Source organism: Doryrhamphus excisus, linkage group LG16 (assembly GCF_037039965.1).
Source record: "Doryrhamphus excisus strain RoL-2023G ecotype Guam linkage group LG16, RoL_Dexc_Guam_v1.1, whole genome shotgun sequence".
Lineage (NCBI taxonomy): Eukaryota > Metazoa > Chordata > Actinopteri > Syngnathiformes > Syngnathidae > Doryrhamphus > Doryrhamphus excisus.
In genome coordinates, this window is record NC_136372.1 from 6,560,328 (window position 1) to 6,575,649 (window position 15,322).

Consider the following 15,322-nt stretch of genomic DNA (forward strand, 5'->3'; position numbering starts at 1 on the left):
TCCTTGAGATATTAAATATAATATTTAAATGACTATGTTCGATCTAGATGCTGCAGAAACTGGAGCTTATGATTAAAGGGTCAGCATTCTTTCCCCCATGCAGTCGTCCAGGGCTGAAAAAAGGATACAGGCTGTCTGTAAACGTGTCGGTGAAGGTGTGGATGTGAACTCCTGTCTCTGCACAGTAGAAGGACACGCGGCCTTCGGGGTAGTCCACAAAGATGCCAACTTTCCTGGGTTTCTGCTCCAGCGCCACCGTGGTCACCGGAGCAGTATTGGCGACATACTGTCCCCCTGCTTTCAAGCTCAAGGTCCAAAAACCGTTAGCGGGACACACGGTGAACCTGCCCTTCCTGTTGATGGACTGTCGGACGACGCCCAGGTTCCACTCCATCTTCTCCCCGACCCCCACCTCCCAGTAGCACCTCCCGCCGCTGATGCTGTCCTTGCCCAGGACGTTGGCCACGCGGTCAAAGCGTTTGGGGTGATTGGGTACCTCGTGGCGCTTGTCTGTCTGCCTCACCTGCTTCTTGTCGTCGGACACGGAGAGGGACGGGTGGGCGGTCTTGGCGCTCAGATTGACGTCCACTGTAAAAACAGGGAAGCGCTATGTCAAAGAGTGTTAGCATTTCTATGCTAAACAATAACTAAGCAGTAAATATAACATGTAACTTCAACTGTCATCCAAGAAAATGACATACTTACTCACGGTGGGACAAAACAGAAACATCACATACACAGCAAGTTCACACATCACCGAAATCAACTGCTAGTACTATGTGGGTGATAAACAATAACTAAGCAGTAAACACAACTGTAATCCAAGAAAACAACATACTTACTCACGGTGCAACAAAATGAAAACAACACAACCACAGGAACTTAACACATCATAGAAATGAACTGCTACGGCTATATGGGTGATAAACAACAACAAAGCAGTAAACATAACATGTACCTCCAACTGTCATCCGAGAAAAATGACATACTTACTTACGGTGCGACAAAACAGAAACATCACATACACAGCAAGTTCACACATCACCGAAATCAACTGCTAGTACGATGTGGGTGATAAACAACAACTAAGCAGTAAACACAACATGTAACTTCAACTGTAATCCGAGAAAACAACATACTTACTCACGGTGCAACAAAATGAAAACAACACAACCACAGGAACTTAACACATCATAGAAATTAACTGCTACGACTATGTGGGTGATAAACAACAACTAAGCAGTAAACATAACATGTAACTTCAACTGTCATCTGAGAAAATGACATACTTACTCACGGTGCAACAAAATGAAAACATCACATCCACAGCAAGTTAACACATCGCAGAAATTAACTGCTACTACTATGTGGGTGATAAACAACAACTAGGCATTAAACATAACATGTAACTTCAACTGTAATCCAAGAAAACAACATACTTAGTCACGGTGCAACAAAATGAAAACAACACAACGACAGGAACTTAACACATCGCAGAAATTAACTGCTACTACTATGTGGGTGATAAACAACAACTAAGCAGTAAACATAACAAACTTAGTCACGGTGCAACAAAATGAAAACAACTCAACCACAGGAACTTAACACATCATAGAAGTTAACTGCTACTACTACGTGGGTGATAAACAACAACTGATAACAATTGAAGTTACATGTTATGTTTATTGCTTGTAAACATAACATGTAACTTCAATTGTTATTTCCAAGTGCCGCAAGGCATGCTGGGTAGTTGGGAACAACAGTATGAGCTGATGCGTATCAAGACTATGTTTACTTCCCTGACGACCTCCTCAACATACAACATCCATTCAATGCTGTGGACAAGTAGGAACATAGGAAAGTAACAAATGAAAGTAACAAAAACACAAGCGATTGTATACTTTATGTGCAGGTAAATACTCACCTATGTATCTCTCTATTCTCCTTAGTTCTGTTAAATAAAAAATATATATCAGATATATATATATATATATTAAAATGAATATACGTATCATATAATTCGACAAAAAAGTGTATTACTGACCTGATTTGGAGAGCCTGTTGACTTCCACTTTTATCTTCGTCATCATTTCGGACAACGCTCTCCTGGTGACCCCAACACATGGGTCCGTTTCTATGGTAACCATGGACCAATCCTTCATCTGAACAACATTCTGCATAAGAACAAACTGATGTTTACCATAGAAAGAAGAAGGAAACAAAGAAGTTGGTTCTTACGGTGACGTCTTTCTTTGATTCCTCCTGCTGATTGGAGGCTTTATCAGGACTTGGTGGGTCAGGAGTCGGGTCAGCGGTCTCCTTCCTCAGTTCCTGGATCTCCTGTTCCAGCTCTTTCACCAGGGTATCCACTTTCTTCTGCTCCTCCCTTTGGCGCTCTTCAATGGCCAACACCAACGCTTTGTGGCTCTTCTCCATGGCGCTCACCAGGGCAGAGAAGACCTTCTGGCTCTCTCGCACTTCTCTCAGGTAAGAGCTCTGATGGCACCACAGAATTAGATGCACATTACTGGTAAAATAAATACCATCTAAAATGCAACCAACCTTTTGGAGCTCAAGAGAACTTTTTAACTTCTCTTTCTTCTGCAGCCTTTCCTGAATCATTTGCTCAACGTCCATAACCTGCACATAATAAACAGATATCATCAGAAATGGGGTTTTGAATTGGAGATTGCATGTAGCAGAAATCAATTACGCATAAATAACACTGTTTAATACATCACATCCTAACAGAGCAATCTTCAGATATCATAGCAATATGTTCCCTATAGTTACTGTAAACAAAATAGACAGGATTTCATTATTTGTTTGTCCATAATATATGAATATGTGTATTAGGGCAACATTGAAAAAAATAATGGAGATTTCCAGAATAAAATTGTAAAATTATATTATAAATGAATGAGAAAAAATTGCATATTTATTAGAAAAAAAGTATTAAATTTACGAGAAAAACTCCTACATTTACGAGAATACAGTCATAAATTCACAAAATTAAAGTAGTAAATTTATGAGGAAAAAGCTGTCAATTTATGAGAAAAAAGTAGTGTTATTAAAAGAATAAAGTCCTAAATTTACAAGAATAAAGTCCTAAATTCACGAAAATAAAGTAGTAAATTTACGACTTCATTCTCATGAAAGTAAGATATTTTTTTCTTGTAAGTTTATTACCTTTTTCTTATAAATTTACAATTTTTTTTATTATTTTTTCCTATGTGACCCTAATACTCCATGGTAGTTTTTTTTAAGAAAAATAGTATGTGTTTGTTAGCCTGTCCATTAGTTAGCTACTTCTTGGTTCATGGAAATGATGTAATACAACAGGACTGTACTACGGTTGTGGAGTAACGTATTTGTTAGCTAGCATGCGTGGCTGATGAGGATTCAACTTGTTGTTATTCATCGTCAAATTATTATGATAAATGGTAAAACACCGATATCAATTTCTGATACCGATATCAGCCAATATCGATATGTCTAACGTGACATATCTCCTGTGGTGGAATGAAAACAGCTATTTTTCAAATATCTGTTTTCATGATTGGGACCGATATCACATTTTGATACTGATATAGGGCCGATAATTATCGGTAAGAATAATTACCCAGTAAAAATGTAAGTTTGACCATCCATTATTAGTAAGCATGTGACTTCCTGGTTCATGAATGATGTTAACGCCCCTCCCGGCATCGAACAATGCTGATCAAAACAACACCCTTCACGTTTATGTTGCCATACAACAGCATTATCTTGTGTTTTCTTCCAGCATGTACACAACAGCACTGAAAAGGGATACGGTACCGTCTCTTCCTCAGGAGGTTTCTGCGCCTTGGTCTTCTTATAGTTGTCTGAGATGTCGGACAGAATGTGGTTGACGCTGAGGTCAGGCCTGTCAGTGAAGAGCCTCCGGCAACGTGGACAGTATCTGGACTGGTGTCGCGCCCAGAAGTCGGAGAGACAGGACAGACAGAAGCTGTGTCCACACGGTGTGGTGACTGGATTGCTGAAGATGTCCTTGCACAGTGAGCACAGCAAGGACTTCTCTGGGAGGAGGTCGATGGTCGAGGCCATTGTGGCAGGCTGGAAATATCAGGCAGGAGGTGGAAAGTCATTATAAAACTAGATTGGAAAAAAAACATGTTTTACAACAACTGTTGTGCTGACTTGGCAACAGTTGTTATGCTTTCTCCACTTTTTTAATCTATAAATGTTGTTAGAATGATGTATTCTCGTGTTAAACGATACCAAAGTTTCCGATAGTGAAATTTACGCATTTGGAAGTGAGCCCTGAAAGAAGCTTGGGATGGAACATTCACATTGGAGTGGGCGTGTCCGGAGGTGGGCCGTGGGTGGAATAAAAAATATATATATATATAAATCCTTGGAAATCCAAGGAAATACAACTGGAACAGTTGCAGATTCTGGAAGATCTAGAAAGCTTTTGCTGCTGGTTAATGGGTAAAGCTGCTCTATCGGAGTCCACAACTCAATACAAAGGGCTGCAAATGAGCATAGTAGGTCATGTTAATGATCAGTGTGACCCCAAACAGCATCACATCTGCTTTAAGATGTGTAGAGAAGCCTGTTAGGAGGTTTTTCTCATATTTGGTGATATTTGGTCATATTATTGATATAACATAATTTTTAAAAAGTCACTTTTGCACAACAGGAGACTTCAAAGTAAGTTTTGATGTCATTTAAAGTTTCCCATAACACAGCGCCGTCCAAAGTTGGGCCTTGGGCCATTTAAGCCCCGCATCAAACAAAAAACTAAAAAATATCAAAAAAAGAAAAAAGAGCAGTAATTTTACATGACTAAGGACGACATAGTAAATGAGTTGAGTCATAATATCATGAAAAAATAGCATAAAGTTGAAATATTGTTTTAAAAGTTACAATATTATGAGAATAAAATCAAAATAGTATGACAATAAAGTCATAACATTACATGAAAAAATACACAAGGAAGTTGCAATATAAAAAATAAAAAATAAAAAATAAAAAATAAAAAATAAAAAATAAAAAATAAAAAATAAAAAATAAAAAATAAAAAATAAAAAATAAAAAATAAAAAATAAAAAATAAAAAATAAAAAATAAAAAATAAAAAATAAAAAATAAAAAATAAAAAATAAAAAATAACCCACCTTAGACAGTTACAGTTATCGTCTATTTGATTGAGTGTCTTGTATCTAAAGTACTACATAAAATAGACTTACAAAGAACGAAAGAAGTTATTTAGAATATGCGGTATGCAAGGTATGCGGACAAGCAGGTAGCCACAGAACATTACATCATTGCATAACCTAAAGAAGCTACGACCACACGAGCAGAAACTACAGAAAAAATAGTTTTGAACAGCGTACACATGTCTTCCATAGTACAATCAGGTTTGACACGCACTCCTGGAAACGGATTCTTTATAATGATGTTGAAAGTCATCTACCAGGAAGTGTTTCCAAATGAAAGACAGGTAATTAACTCCAAGTGTAGCCTTACCTGTCCTGTCCAGTTGCCTCTGTCGCACGTCTGCTGTCTTCTCTCCCTAAGCAAACAGGGAAATGCTAATAATGTCTCTTGCTTCCGCTCAGGTAAGGTGTGCAGTCTAATAACAATGGCAGCTTCTGTCGAAACTCCACCCTAGATGTTATCTGAGCTCCACTCTGAGCAAGTACTACCAGGAGGCTGAACGAAATGGTGCGCATGGGGTGCAAAACACAATTTTGGCAGCAGAATAAACACAGTAGGTGTTCCATGTAATAAAAACAGCATGTAGTATAGAATTCCGCCCTACTTTATAGAAAAAACTGGACAACTCATTAGGTACACCAAGACAACCGTCATCCAAAAGCTGTATCAAAAATGAAGTACATGATAATGCTTAGTTTTAGGGTTAACCCTAACCCCCTAACCCTAACCCCTAACCCCTAACCCTAACCCCTAACCCTATAACCCTATAACCCTATAACCCTATAACCCTATAACCCTATAACCCTATAACCCTAACCTAACCTAACCTAACCCTAACCCTAACCCTAACCCCCTAACCCTACCCTAACCCTAACCCCTAACCCTAACCCCCCTAACCCTGCCCTAACCCCCTAACCCTAACCCCTGACCCCTAACCCCGAACACGAACACGAACCCTAACCCTAACCCTAACCCTAATCCCCCTAACCCTACCCTAACCCCCTAACCCCTAACCCTAACCCTACCCTAACCCCTAACTCTAACCCCGTAACCCTAACCCCCTAATCCACTAACCCCCGAACCCCCGAACCCCCTAACCTCCTAACCTCCTAACCCTAACCCCAAACCCTCACCCTAACCCCCTAACCCTAACCCTAACTCTAACCCTAACCCCCTAACCCTACCCTACCCTAACCCTAACCCCTAACCCTAACCCTGCCCTAACCCCCTAACCCTAACCCCTGACCCCTGACCCCTAACCCCTAACACGAACACGAACACGAACACGAACCCTAACCCTAACCCTAACCCTAACCCTAACCCTAACCCTAACCCTAACCCTAACCCTAATCCCCCTAACCCTACCCTAACCCCCTAACCCCTAACCCTAACCCTAACCCTACCCTAACCCCTAACTCTAACCCCGTAACCCTAACCCCCTAATCCACTAACCCCCGAACCCCCGAACCCCCTAACCCCCTAACCTCCTAACCCTAACCCCGAACCCTCATCCTAACCCCCTAACCCTAACCCTAACTCTAACCCTAACCCCCTAACCCTACCCTAACCCTACCCTAACCCCCTAACCCCTAATGCGTTGTAAGTACACTAACACATTTTGTTACTGCCGTTAGCGCGTTAGTTTTGAAAGCCCTAATTTGAATGAAAACAGCAGGGAAAAAAACAGCATTGTCTGTATAGTAATACAGCTCTTTAGATTGAGCAGGTGTACCTAATGTTGTGAACCAGTTGTCATGGCCGAGTCGTTGCAAAGAAGCGATTAATGAAAATGGAATTGAAATTGAGTCTGGCGGGAGGGGCCACTCTGTCCTCCATGTGCTTAATGGCCACTTGAGCTGCACCCCCTGCCGACCCACCCACTGCACCGCCAATGACGCCATAAAGAACCATCCCTCCCGGGCCCTCAATGGAGCCAACCAGCGCCCCCATGACGGCCCCCACCACGACGCCCGTCCCCACCCCTCTGGCCAGGGATGTTCTCAGCCAGCAGTTGTCTACTTCCGCCTTGGCCCTGATCTTGGCGCTGACACTGGCCGTGTGGGCGTCTTTCTGTCGGTACAGCTCGTCTGACAAGTACTTCTTCTCCAGCTCGCTCCACACCTTCTCGTTATCTGCGGTCATCTTCTTCATGAGCCTCTTTTCCTCCTTCTTCACGCTGCGCTCTGCCTTCTGGAACGTCCTACTCGAGAAGCAGGCCCCGCCCAAAGAGGCCACCATGTATTCGATCTTCTGCAGCATCTCACGCTCGTGGCTGCGCTCCCTCCAGTTCTTGTTGAAAATGTAAAAGCGGCCGCCAAAGTCCTCGATTAAATGCCTCAAGGGCCAGTCGGTGTTCTGCACCAAGCCCTCCAAGGAGGCTCCCTCCGGGTTTCCATTGTAGGCCAGCATCACGATGCAGTGTCTCAAACAGCGTCTTCCGAAACGCCTCATCATCAGCTGAGGGGTCCTGATGTCGTTAGGGGAGATTTTGTCCATGTCAAAGGCCACCAGGAAAACATGCGGGCCAGGGACGGACAAACACTTGGACCGCCTCACCTCCATCTTCCTCTTGGCTCGAGATATATCCTTATCGTAGATGTTCGGGGCATTGATCACGGCCACTCGTCTTCCGGCCAGCTCACCCAAAATCTTCCTGCTACCGGAAATACTGGAAATATCCTTGGAAAACTCCTCCCTTCCGAGGACTGCATTGGTGAGCTGGAACTGAGATGGTCCACTGCTGCCGACCACCATCAGCCTCAGTTCCAAAGAAGATCCTGTGGAAAAAAAGCACATTGTCATCCATTAGTGTTGTTATTGTACTTTGTACAGTCCTCCGCTTTTTTTTTTTTTTTTTTTTACAAAATTCCTTTAATGCATTTTTGCATTATATAACAGCAAAGCCTCACCTTTTTTTCTCTTCTCCATTTGTGGATGAGCATAAAGTTGTCAGCTACCAACTGGCCCATTCAATAAAAACACAACCCTAAATTGCTCCACCTCTCTCTCGCTCTCTTTCTCTCTGATGTGGTAATCGGGTACCAGATTTAATATCAAGTGGAAAATGTCCTAAGGGTAGTGGCGACAAGCACATTTAATGTCTAATCAAACACCCATCTGCTAAACTTTTATTTAAAATGACAGTTTAGTATAGACATTTATATCACAGTCAAGATTATTATGTGTTACACAATTCTGTGTGGTTAAAGATAGGTTGGATTTTACGTAAAATTATATTAGTTTATGGCTTTTATATACAATTAATAACATTTTTAAAGTATTTTCTTTTTACAGCCACACACCAGACAGTGGTGTTCCACAGTTAAAGATAATCAATACCTCATTAGAGTCATTTGATTTTATTCTTGTGTAACTCAAACGTATACTCCAGTGTCCTCATGTATCACAGCTGCAATAAATAGTTTTACAATGATATGCTGGCAGATTTAAAAAATAATAACTTTATTTTGAGGCATTTTGGACCATCTGAAAGCGTATTTTTTTTGTTTGGAACATGTTTCCAGACGAACATATTATGACGTTGCACAGCAGTAAAAGCACTCTCCTTCGAAGCGTAAATCCGCCGACACTTTTTGTTCCAATTTGAACATGATATATAGTGATTGAAATTTAAAAAATGGACACGATATGAGATTAGAAGATGAAATTTCGCGGTAAAGTTGACTTTCGCCATCGCGATACACTGTCGCTACACTGTCCCAGTGTCAAGGTCTATTGCATACGGTAGCTGTCATATATATTGTAAAAAAAGACTTCAAATAATGAACTAAATTATGATCCGCATATTGAGAGTGACGGGACGTTTGTTGGTGTCTGACCAACGCTGCTTCTCTAAGATTTTTAAGAGAGAATTTTTAACGGAGGAGAAGTCCGAATCTTCTCAACAGGATCCATGTCTCACAAAAAAGGCGTCTCTCTACATACACGTAAGATACATTTGTACTTTTCGCTGAAGAACACAAGCCCTTTCACAACTTAAAAGTAGCCACTGTAATTGCCTTCAAGTAATTTGGAGTGGTTTTAAAGCGCTTTTCTATTAGAAGTATTGAGCTGTTTTACCCTCCAGGGCCACCGTACTACTACGGCAATGCGGAAGTCAGAACAAAGAAGAAAAAGTCTTATATAAATATGCAATATGAATACACTATATAACGTAGAATATAAAATATACAAATTCAAAACTAAAAATACATACAATATACTTAGGTCTAACAGTACTCGGAAGACTTAAGCTCAAAGTACCTATGATTTGTTTTTTTAAATAGTGACGTTCAATAGCTACAATGCACCAATACTAATAAAATTGAATTTTGAGATACCCATTTCCTGTACATTCTTAAAAGCAGTCGTTATCAATAATGTACATTAATAATGTAATGGTTACACACCATTATCCAGATCTGCACCAAATGAGATTTTGACTACTATTCTGTGCCATTACAATAAACATCAAGAATAACAACGACAGAGAGATCTATGATGCTACATTCATATTCCTTCTTTTGTTCACAGTGGCCTTACTGTCTCAAGCGATGCTCCTACTGCAACTTCAACAAGTACATCCCTAAAGATGACAATAGCCACATAGTAACCCAGTGTCTTCAGCAGGAGACAGAGACATTACTACAGCTCAGTCAAGTGTCCTGGTACCATCATTTGTTCCATCAGACATTACATACTGTATATAGATTCCCCAAACTGCATCACACATTCAGTTTCACCTGCGCGTTCTCCTTACAGCATCACTTCTGTGTTCTTTGGTGGTGGGACCCCAAGCCTGGCGCACCCCTCCACTGTGTCTGCTGTGCTAGAAACGGTCTCCAGGTGTGTGGGTCTAGCAGACGAGGCTGAGGTCACACTGGAGGTCAATCCAACCCCTGAGGGGAGGTCAAAGTTGAAGGATTTTAGCCAAGCAGGGGTGAACCGTTTCTCTATTGGGGTGCAGGCAAGTATCATCATGCTCACATCAATGCTATTTCATTCATTCATTTTCTACCGCTTATCCTCTTGAGGGTCATGGTTGGTGCTGGAGCCTATCCCAGCTGTCTTCGGGCAAGAGGCAGGGTACACCCTGGACTGGTCGCCAGCCAATCACAGGGCACATATAGACAAACAACCATTCACACTCACATTCATACCTATGGACAATTTGGAGTCGCCAATTAACCTAGCATGTTTTTGGAATGTGGGAGGAAACCGGAGTACCCGTAGAAAGCCCACACATGCACGGGGACAAGGGTGGAATTGAACTCGGGTCTCCTTGCTGTGAGGCCTGTGCGCTAACCACTTTTTTCACCGAATTATAAAAACACAAATTGGGCCTCAATTGCTTCCTATCTACTACCACTACACACTAAAACTTTATTAACACCAACCATCAATCTACCAATCAGTTTTTGTCCCCATTACTAGCTTGCATGTCTAATTCTATTTTCAATCATTCAGTCTTTGCAGGATGACGACTTAAAACTCCTCGGCCGAGACCACAGCTCTCATCAGGCTTTGCAGGCCATCGAGGAGGCTCGCAGGCTATGCCCGGGGAGAGTGTCAGTGGATGTGATGTTCGGACGCCCCAACCAGACCGTGCAATCCTGGGAAGCAGAGTTATCCGAGCTGCTTATGCTGTGTGACGACCACTTGTCCCTTTACCAGCTGACCCCAGAGCGAGGCACTTTACTCTTCAAACAGCTACAAGGCGGCGAGCTGGCATTGCCCGGCGACCATGACATGGCGGAGATGTACGAAAGCGCCAGGGGGACACTGCGACAGCACGGCTTTGAGCAGTATGAGGTGTCCAACTTTGCCAGACATGTGAGTCCTCCATTGGAATCATCACCAGTCTGTGATGTTTGTCTTCTTGGAAGATTATTAGATTTCTATTATTTCTATTATTATTATTTACACATTTAATAAGGTTCAGGACAAAATCTATATCAAAAACCCTCTATAGTTCATTTTTATTATTCATGAAAGTATAATAATTATAGGCTTGCCCAGTAATGCAAGCCCCACAAACAGCTGTAAAGCAGCAGTCTATGGGGCTTGCATTACTGAGCTAAGCTAAGCTAGCATGGTAGGTGTTAGCATGTTAGCATTTAAGCTAATTTACTCATGTCTCAAGGCAAATAGACACATGGCACGATGTAGGGATGTTATAGGACAACCTTGGCACTTTCCAAACTTGAGGCTCTCTTGCTAGGTTATAGCATGGTGACTGTTGGCATGTTAGCATTTTAGCTAATTTACTCATGTCTAAAGGCAAATACACACATGGCATGATGTAGGGAGGTTATAGGACAACCTTGGCACTTTCTAACCTTGAGGCTCTCTTGCTAGGTGCTAGCATGATGACTGTTAGCATGTTAGCATTTTAGCTAATTTACTTATGTCTAAAGGCAAATACACACATGGTATGATGTGGGGACACTGTCGGATTGCCTGGACACTTTTGGGACTTGAGGCTGTCTTGCTAGGTGCTAGCATGATGACTATTAGCATGCTAGCATTTTAGTTAATTTACTCATGTCTAAAGGCAAATAGACACATGTCATGATGTGGGGACACTATGGGACTGCCCCAAACCTTTCGGGACCTGAGGCTGTCTTGCTAGGTGCTAGCATGGTAGCCGTTAGCATGTTAGCATTTAAGTTAATTTACTAATGTCTAAAAGCAAATAGACACATGGCATGATGTGGGGACACTATGGGACTGCATCAACCTTTTCGGTACTTGAGGCTTTCTTGCTAGGTGCTAGCATGGCAGTCATTGGCTCCACAGCACAGGTGGCAAGCCCATCAAAATTTCCACAGGAATTTTTTAGTTTGTATTACTAAATATGTCTAAAACTAACCAATTTGTGTAGACAGACACTTTATTGATACAGTTCTTCCATGGCATAAGTGCACCTACTCGAGTGTCAGTTAGTGTAAATTACTGTACATGCAAATGAGTAGTAGTCAAGAATAAAATGTACACAAGAAAGTGATGATTACCTCAAACTAGTTGAGCTTGAAGCAACAGTGCCTCTGCTGGTTGCAATCGAGTACTGCACTCCCATTTTGCCTGTTTGGGACACAGATGAGCATAAATTTTGACATGTGTTGCACATATGTTTCTACAGAGTGCAGTAAGTCATCACAACATGAACACCTGGAAGGGAAGACAATACATTGGTGTGGGTCCAGGTACCCGACTCACTTTTCAAAACCGTGCTTTCCTGAAGGCAACATTTACAAATGCATTCAACACAGGAGCACACGGCCGTTTTGTTCCTCTGGGTGAGGGACGCGTCGACCGAGAGGCCCGCACCCAGACGCTGGAACCCGACGTGTGGATCCGTGAGGTCCGGCATCGGGGACATGGGACCAGGAGGAGGATTCATCTTGGACGCCTTGAAGTGTGAGGTTTTTGCACGTACATGGAGAAGTGTTGTGTGTCAACAACACTAACAACATGCATCATGTGATGAGGAATGCAATGTGTGCTTGGGGTCTGGCACATGTTCTTTCCAACAAGTTCTTCGTGTAGAAATGTCTTGGTGTTAACAGCTCATTATCACACATACTGTCTTGCTCTTGTTATTACATAGTATTATAATCTTTTTTATTACTTTTCTTTTTACTTTACTTTTCAGGCTGGAGGAGGCGTTGGTGATGGGATTGAGGATGACAGAGGGCATCACTCACAAGGTGATACATTAAAACATTAATGCTGCCTACACAGAACATACTAACTCCTTATTTCTAAAATCACAAATACTTGATATGATGATATAGTTAATCTTCAAACAGCTAAAATAATGCATAAGGCTAAAAATAACCAATTACCTAAAAATGTCATCCAAGACTTCTCTACGAGAGAGGAGAAATATGATCTCAGGGAAGAACTACATTTGAAACACGTATATGCTAGGACTACGTTAAAAAGCCATAGCATTTCAGTATGTGGAATCAAACTATGGAATGGATTGAGTAAGACCCTCAAACAATCCACAACGATGAGCCAATTCAAGAAACAATACAAGCAGTTGATGTTTGCTAAATACAAGGATGAAGAGTCTTGAACCAGTCATGATGTGCTATACATATCACTATATTGACACTTACTATGGTACCCATTATGCCATTGTGTCGTCATACCATAAAAAATAAAACCTGTATTAGGAAAGCAGGAAGTGAACAAATGTAACAGTTACTGATTGTAAAAGTACCAGATGGAGGGGTAGGATTTAATAAGCTTTGCTTTTTCCTACTCCTTTTGGACATGTGGACCATAAAACCATTACCATAAATTACCATAAAACCCTCATGTAGTATAGAACAATTTAATCTATTATAGTATTATTTCCACTGTAATATATTAACATTACATGTTAGAGGCCTTGGAGATAAAGTCAGAGAGGCCAGACTGAGATGGTTGGGACATGTCCAGAGGAGAGATAGTGAATATATTGGTAGAAGGATGCTGTGTTTAGAGCTGCCATGTAGGAGGCGTAGAGGAAGACCAAAGAGGAGGTTTATGGATGTAGTGAAGGAGGACATGAGGGTAGTTGGTGTGAGAAGACAGAGTTGGATGGAGGAGATTGATTTGCTGTGGCGACCCCTGAAGGGAAAAGTCCAAAAAGAAACAAGAAGAAATAAAAATGATGATAAATGTAAATGTAATGGCCTTTGCGCTAATACAGTACTCCCATCCATTATGTGTGAAGAAATATAACAAAAATCCTATTTATGATTTTTTTTTTTCGGGGGGAAGCACTGGCAGCTATTCAGTCCACAACTGGCCCTCTGTGACATCTTTGGCTCATGTGCTGATGTCCGAGACTTCTTCCACAGAGGCCATCTGATCCTCGATGACAGGTGACCACCTCACTAAATCAACGTTCTTTCACACCAGTGCCGGAATTAGCTTTTATCTTTTTTAAAATTTTCTCCACTGTAGAGGTCTGCGCTGCTCCTGGGATGGTTTGGCCTTATTGGACAGCATGCTGCCCGCTCTGCTGCTAGAACTGGAGATACAAATCTCCAGCTCTTAATGGTAGCGTTCACGAACACTTCCATTAAGAATCCACTTATTGAAATGAACTTTATTAAGATTGGAGTACAACGATGGCGTCACAGTATCGTCCCTGGCATTTTCAGAGGAACAGGAATATTAGCGAGATATTCTGCTATGTTGGTGAGAATGTGTGTGTGTGTCAGAAGCCGCCATGACGTGCATAATGATGTCTTAATTATTCTTTCTCAGAGAACGCAGAGACACTTATTAAAATGTCAAGACTGGATGAGTATGAGCGCCGTTTTGTCATGTTTATTAGATGCCATCTGCCAGCTCTGAACATAGCCTGCACACAAAACATATTGTAATATACATAGAACTCCATTTTAAACATGAAAGACATGCTGGCCCTTTTAGATACATTTAGTATAGCAACCTGTAGGCAAATATTCAATAGCCAAGACATATTTTATTTCATGAGTGGTTAGCTCTCTGGTTAGATGCATGCAGTGATTTTTATTGCATATATTGTTGTTACCCACCCTCGGCCATACCTGTGTGGAGTTTGCATGTTCTCCTCATACATGCGTGGGTTTTCTGCGAGTACTTTGCTTTTTTCCCACATTCCAAAAACATGCTAGGTTAATTGGAGAATTGTCCATAGGTATGAATGTGAGTGTGAATGGTTGTTTGTCTATATGTGCCCTGTGATAGGCTGGCGACCAGGCCAGGGTGTACCCCACCTCTCGCCAGAAGACAGCTGGGATAGGCTCCAGCACCCCCGTGACCCTTGTGAGGGTAAGCGGCAGAAAATGAATGAATGAATATTGTTGTTACATCAGGTCTGATTTCATGGATGAAATTAAAAAACATTAACATATGAGAGACTGTAATCAGAGCATATTTACATTAATTCATTCATTTTCTACTGCTTTTCCTCGCAAGGGTCTCGGGGGGGCTGGAGCCTATCCCAGCTGTCTTCGGGCGAGAGGCAGGGTACACCCTGGACTGGTCACCAGCCAATCACAGGGCACATATAGACAAACAACCATTCACACTCACATTCATACCTATGGACAATTTGGAGTCACCAATTA

The 15,322-nt window shown here is 41.7% G+C and overlaps 2 protein-coding genes across 2 annotated transcripts; one reads left to right on the top strand and one right to left on the bottom strand.

Moving 5' to 3' along the window:
* Positions 1-43: 43 nt before the first annotated feature.
* On the bottom strand, positions 44-8,152 carry btr02 (bloodthirsty-related gene family, member 2). The gene is made up of 10 exons (XM_058048295.2): positions 8,117-8,152; positions 6,967-7,984; positions 5,856-5,868; positions 5,517-5,657; positions 3,820-4,098; positions 2,563-2,640; positions 2,239-2,496; positions 2,045-2,174; positions 1,925-1,951; positions 44-588 (listed from the first exon to the last, which is right to left on the bottom strand). The coding sequence occupies exons 1-10, from the start codon at positions 8,133-8,135 to the stop codon at positions 44-46; spliced, it is 2,508 nt and encodes an 835-aa protein (XP_057904278.2). The 5' UTR covers positions 8,136-8,152.
* A 588-nt stretch (positions 8,153-8,740) lies between these two features.
* On the top strand, positions 8,741-14,769 carry rsad1 (radical S-adenosyl methionine domain containing 1). The gene is made up of 9 exons (XM_058048294.2): positions 8,741-9,154; positions 9,741-9,874; positions 9,969-10,173; positions 10,674-11,039; positions 12,349-12,412; positions 12,479-12,626; positions 12,862-12,916; positions 13,983-14,086; positions 14,169-14,769. The coding sequence occupies exons 1-9, from the start codon at positions 9,002-9,004 to the stop codon at positions 14,260-14,262; spliced, it is 1,323 nt and encodes a 440-aa protein (XP_057904277.2). The 5' UTR covers positions 8,741-9,001; the 3' UTR covers positions 14,263-14,769.
* Positions 14,770-15,322: the final 553 nt, after the last annotated feature.

Excerpts from the sequence above, each read along its gene's own strand:
- rsad1 (XM_058048294.2), top strand. The coding sequence starts at position 9,002 with ATGATCCGCATATTGAGAGTGACGGGACGTTTGTTGGTGTCTGACCAA. Across the intron at positions 9,875-9,968 it reads CAGCTCAGTCAAGTGTCCTG|CATCACTTCTGTGTTCTTTG; the intron begins GTACCATCATTT and ends TTCTCCTTACAG. Across the intron at positions 12,413-12,478 it reads ATACATTGGTGTGGGTCCAG|GAGCACACGGCCGTTTTGTT; the intron begins GTACCCGACTCA and ends CATTCAACACAG.
- btr02 (XM_058048295.2), bottom strand. Across the intron at positions 1,952-2,044 it reads CAACAGGCTCTCCAAATCAG|AACTAAGGAGAATAGAGAGA; the intron begins GTCAGTAATACA and ends TTTATTTAACAG. Across the intron at positions 589-1,924 it reads GAGAATAGAGAGATACATAG|TGGACGTCAATCTGAGCGCC; the intron begins GTGAGTATTTAC and ends CTGTTTTTACAG.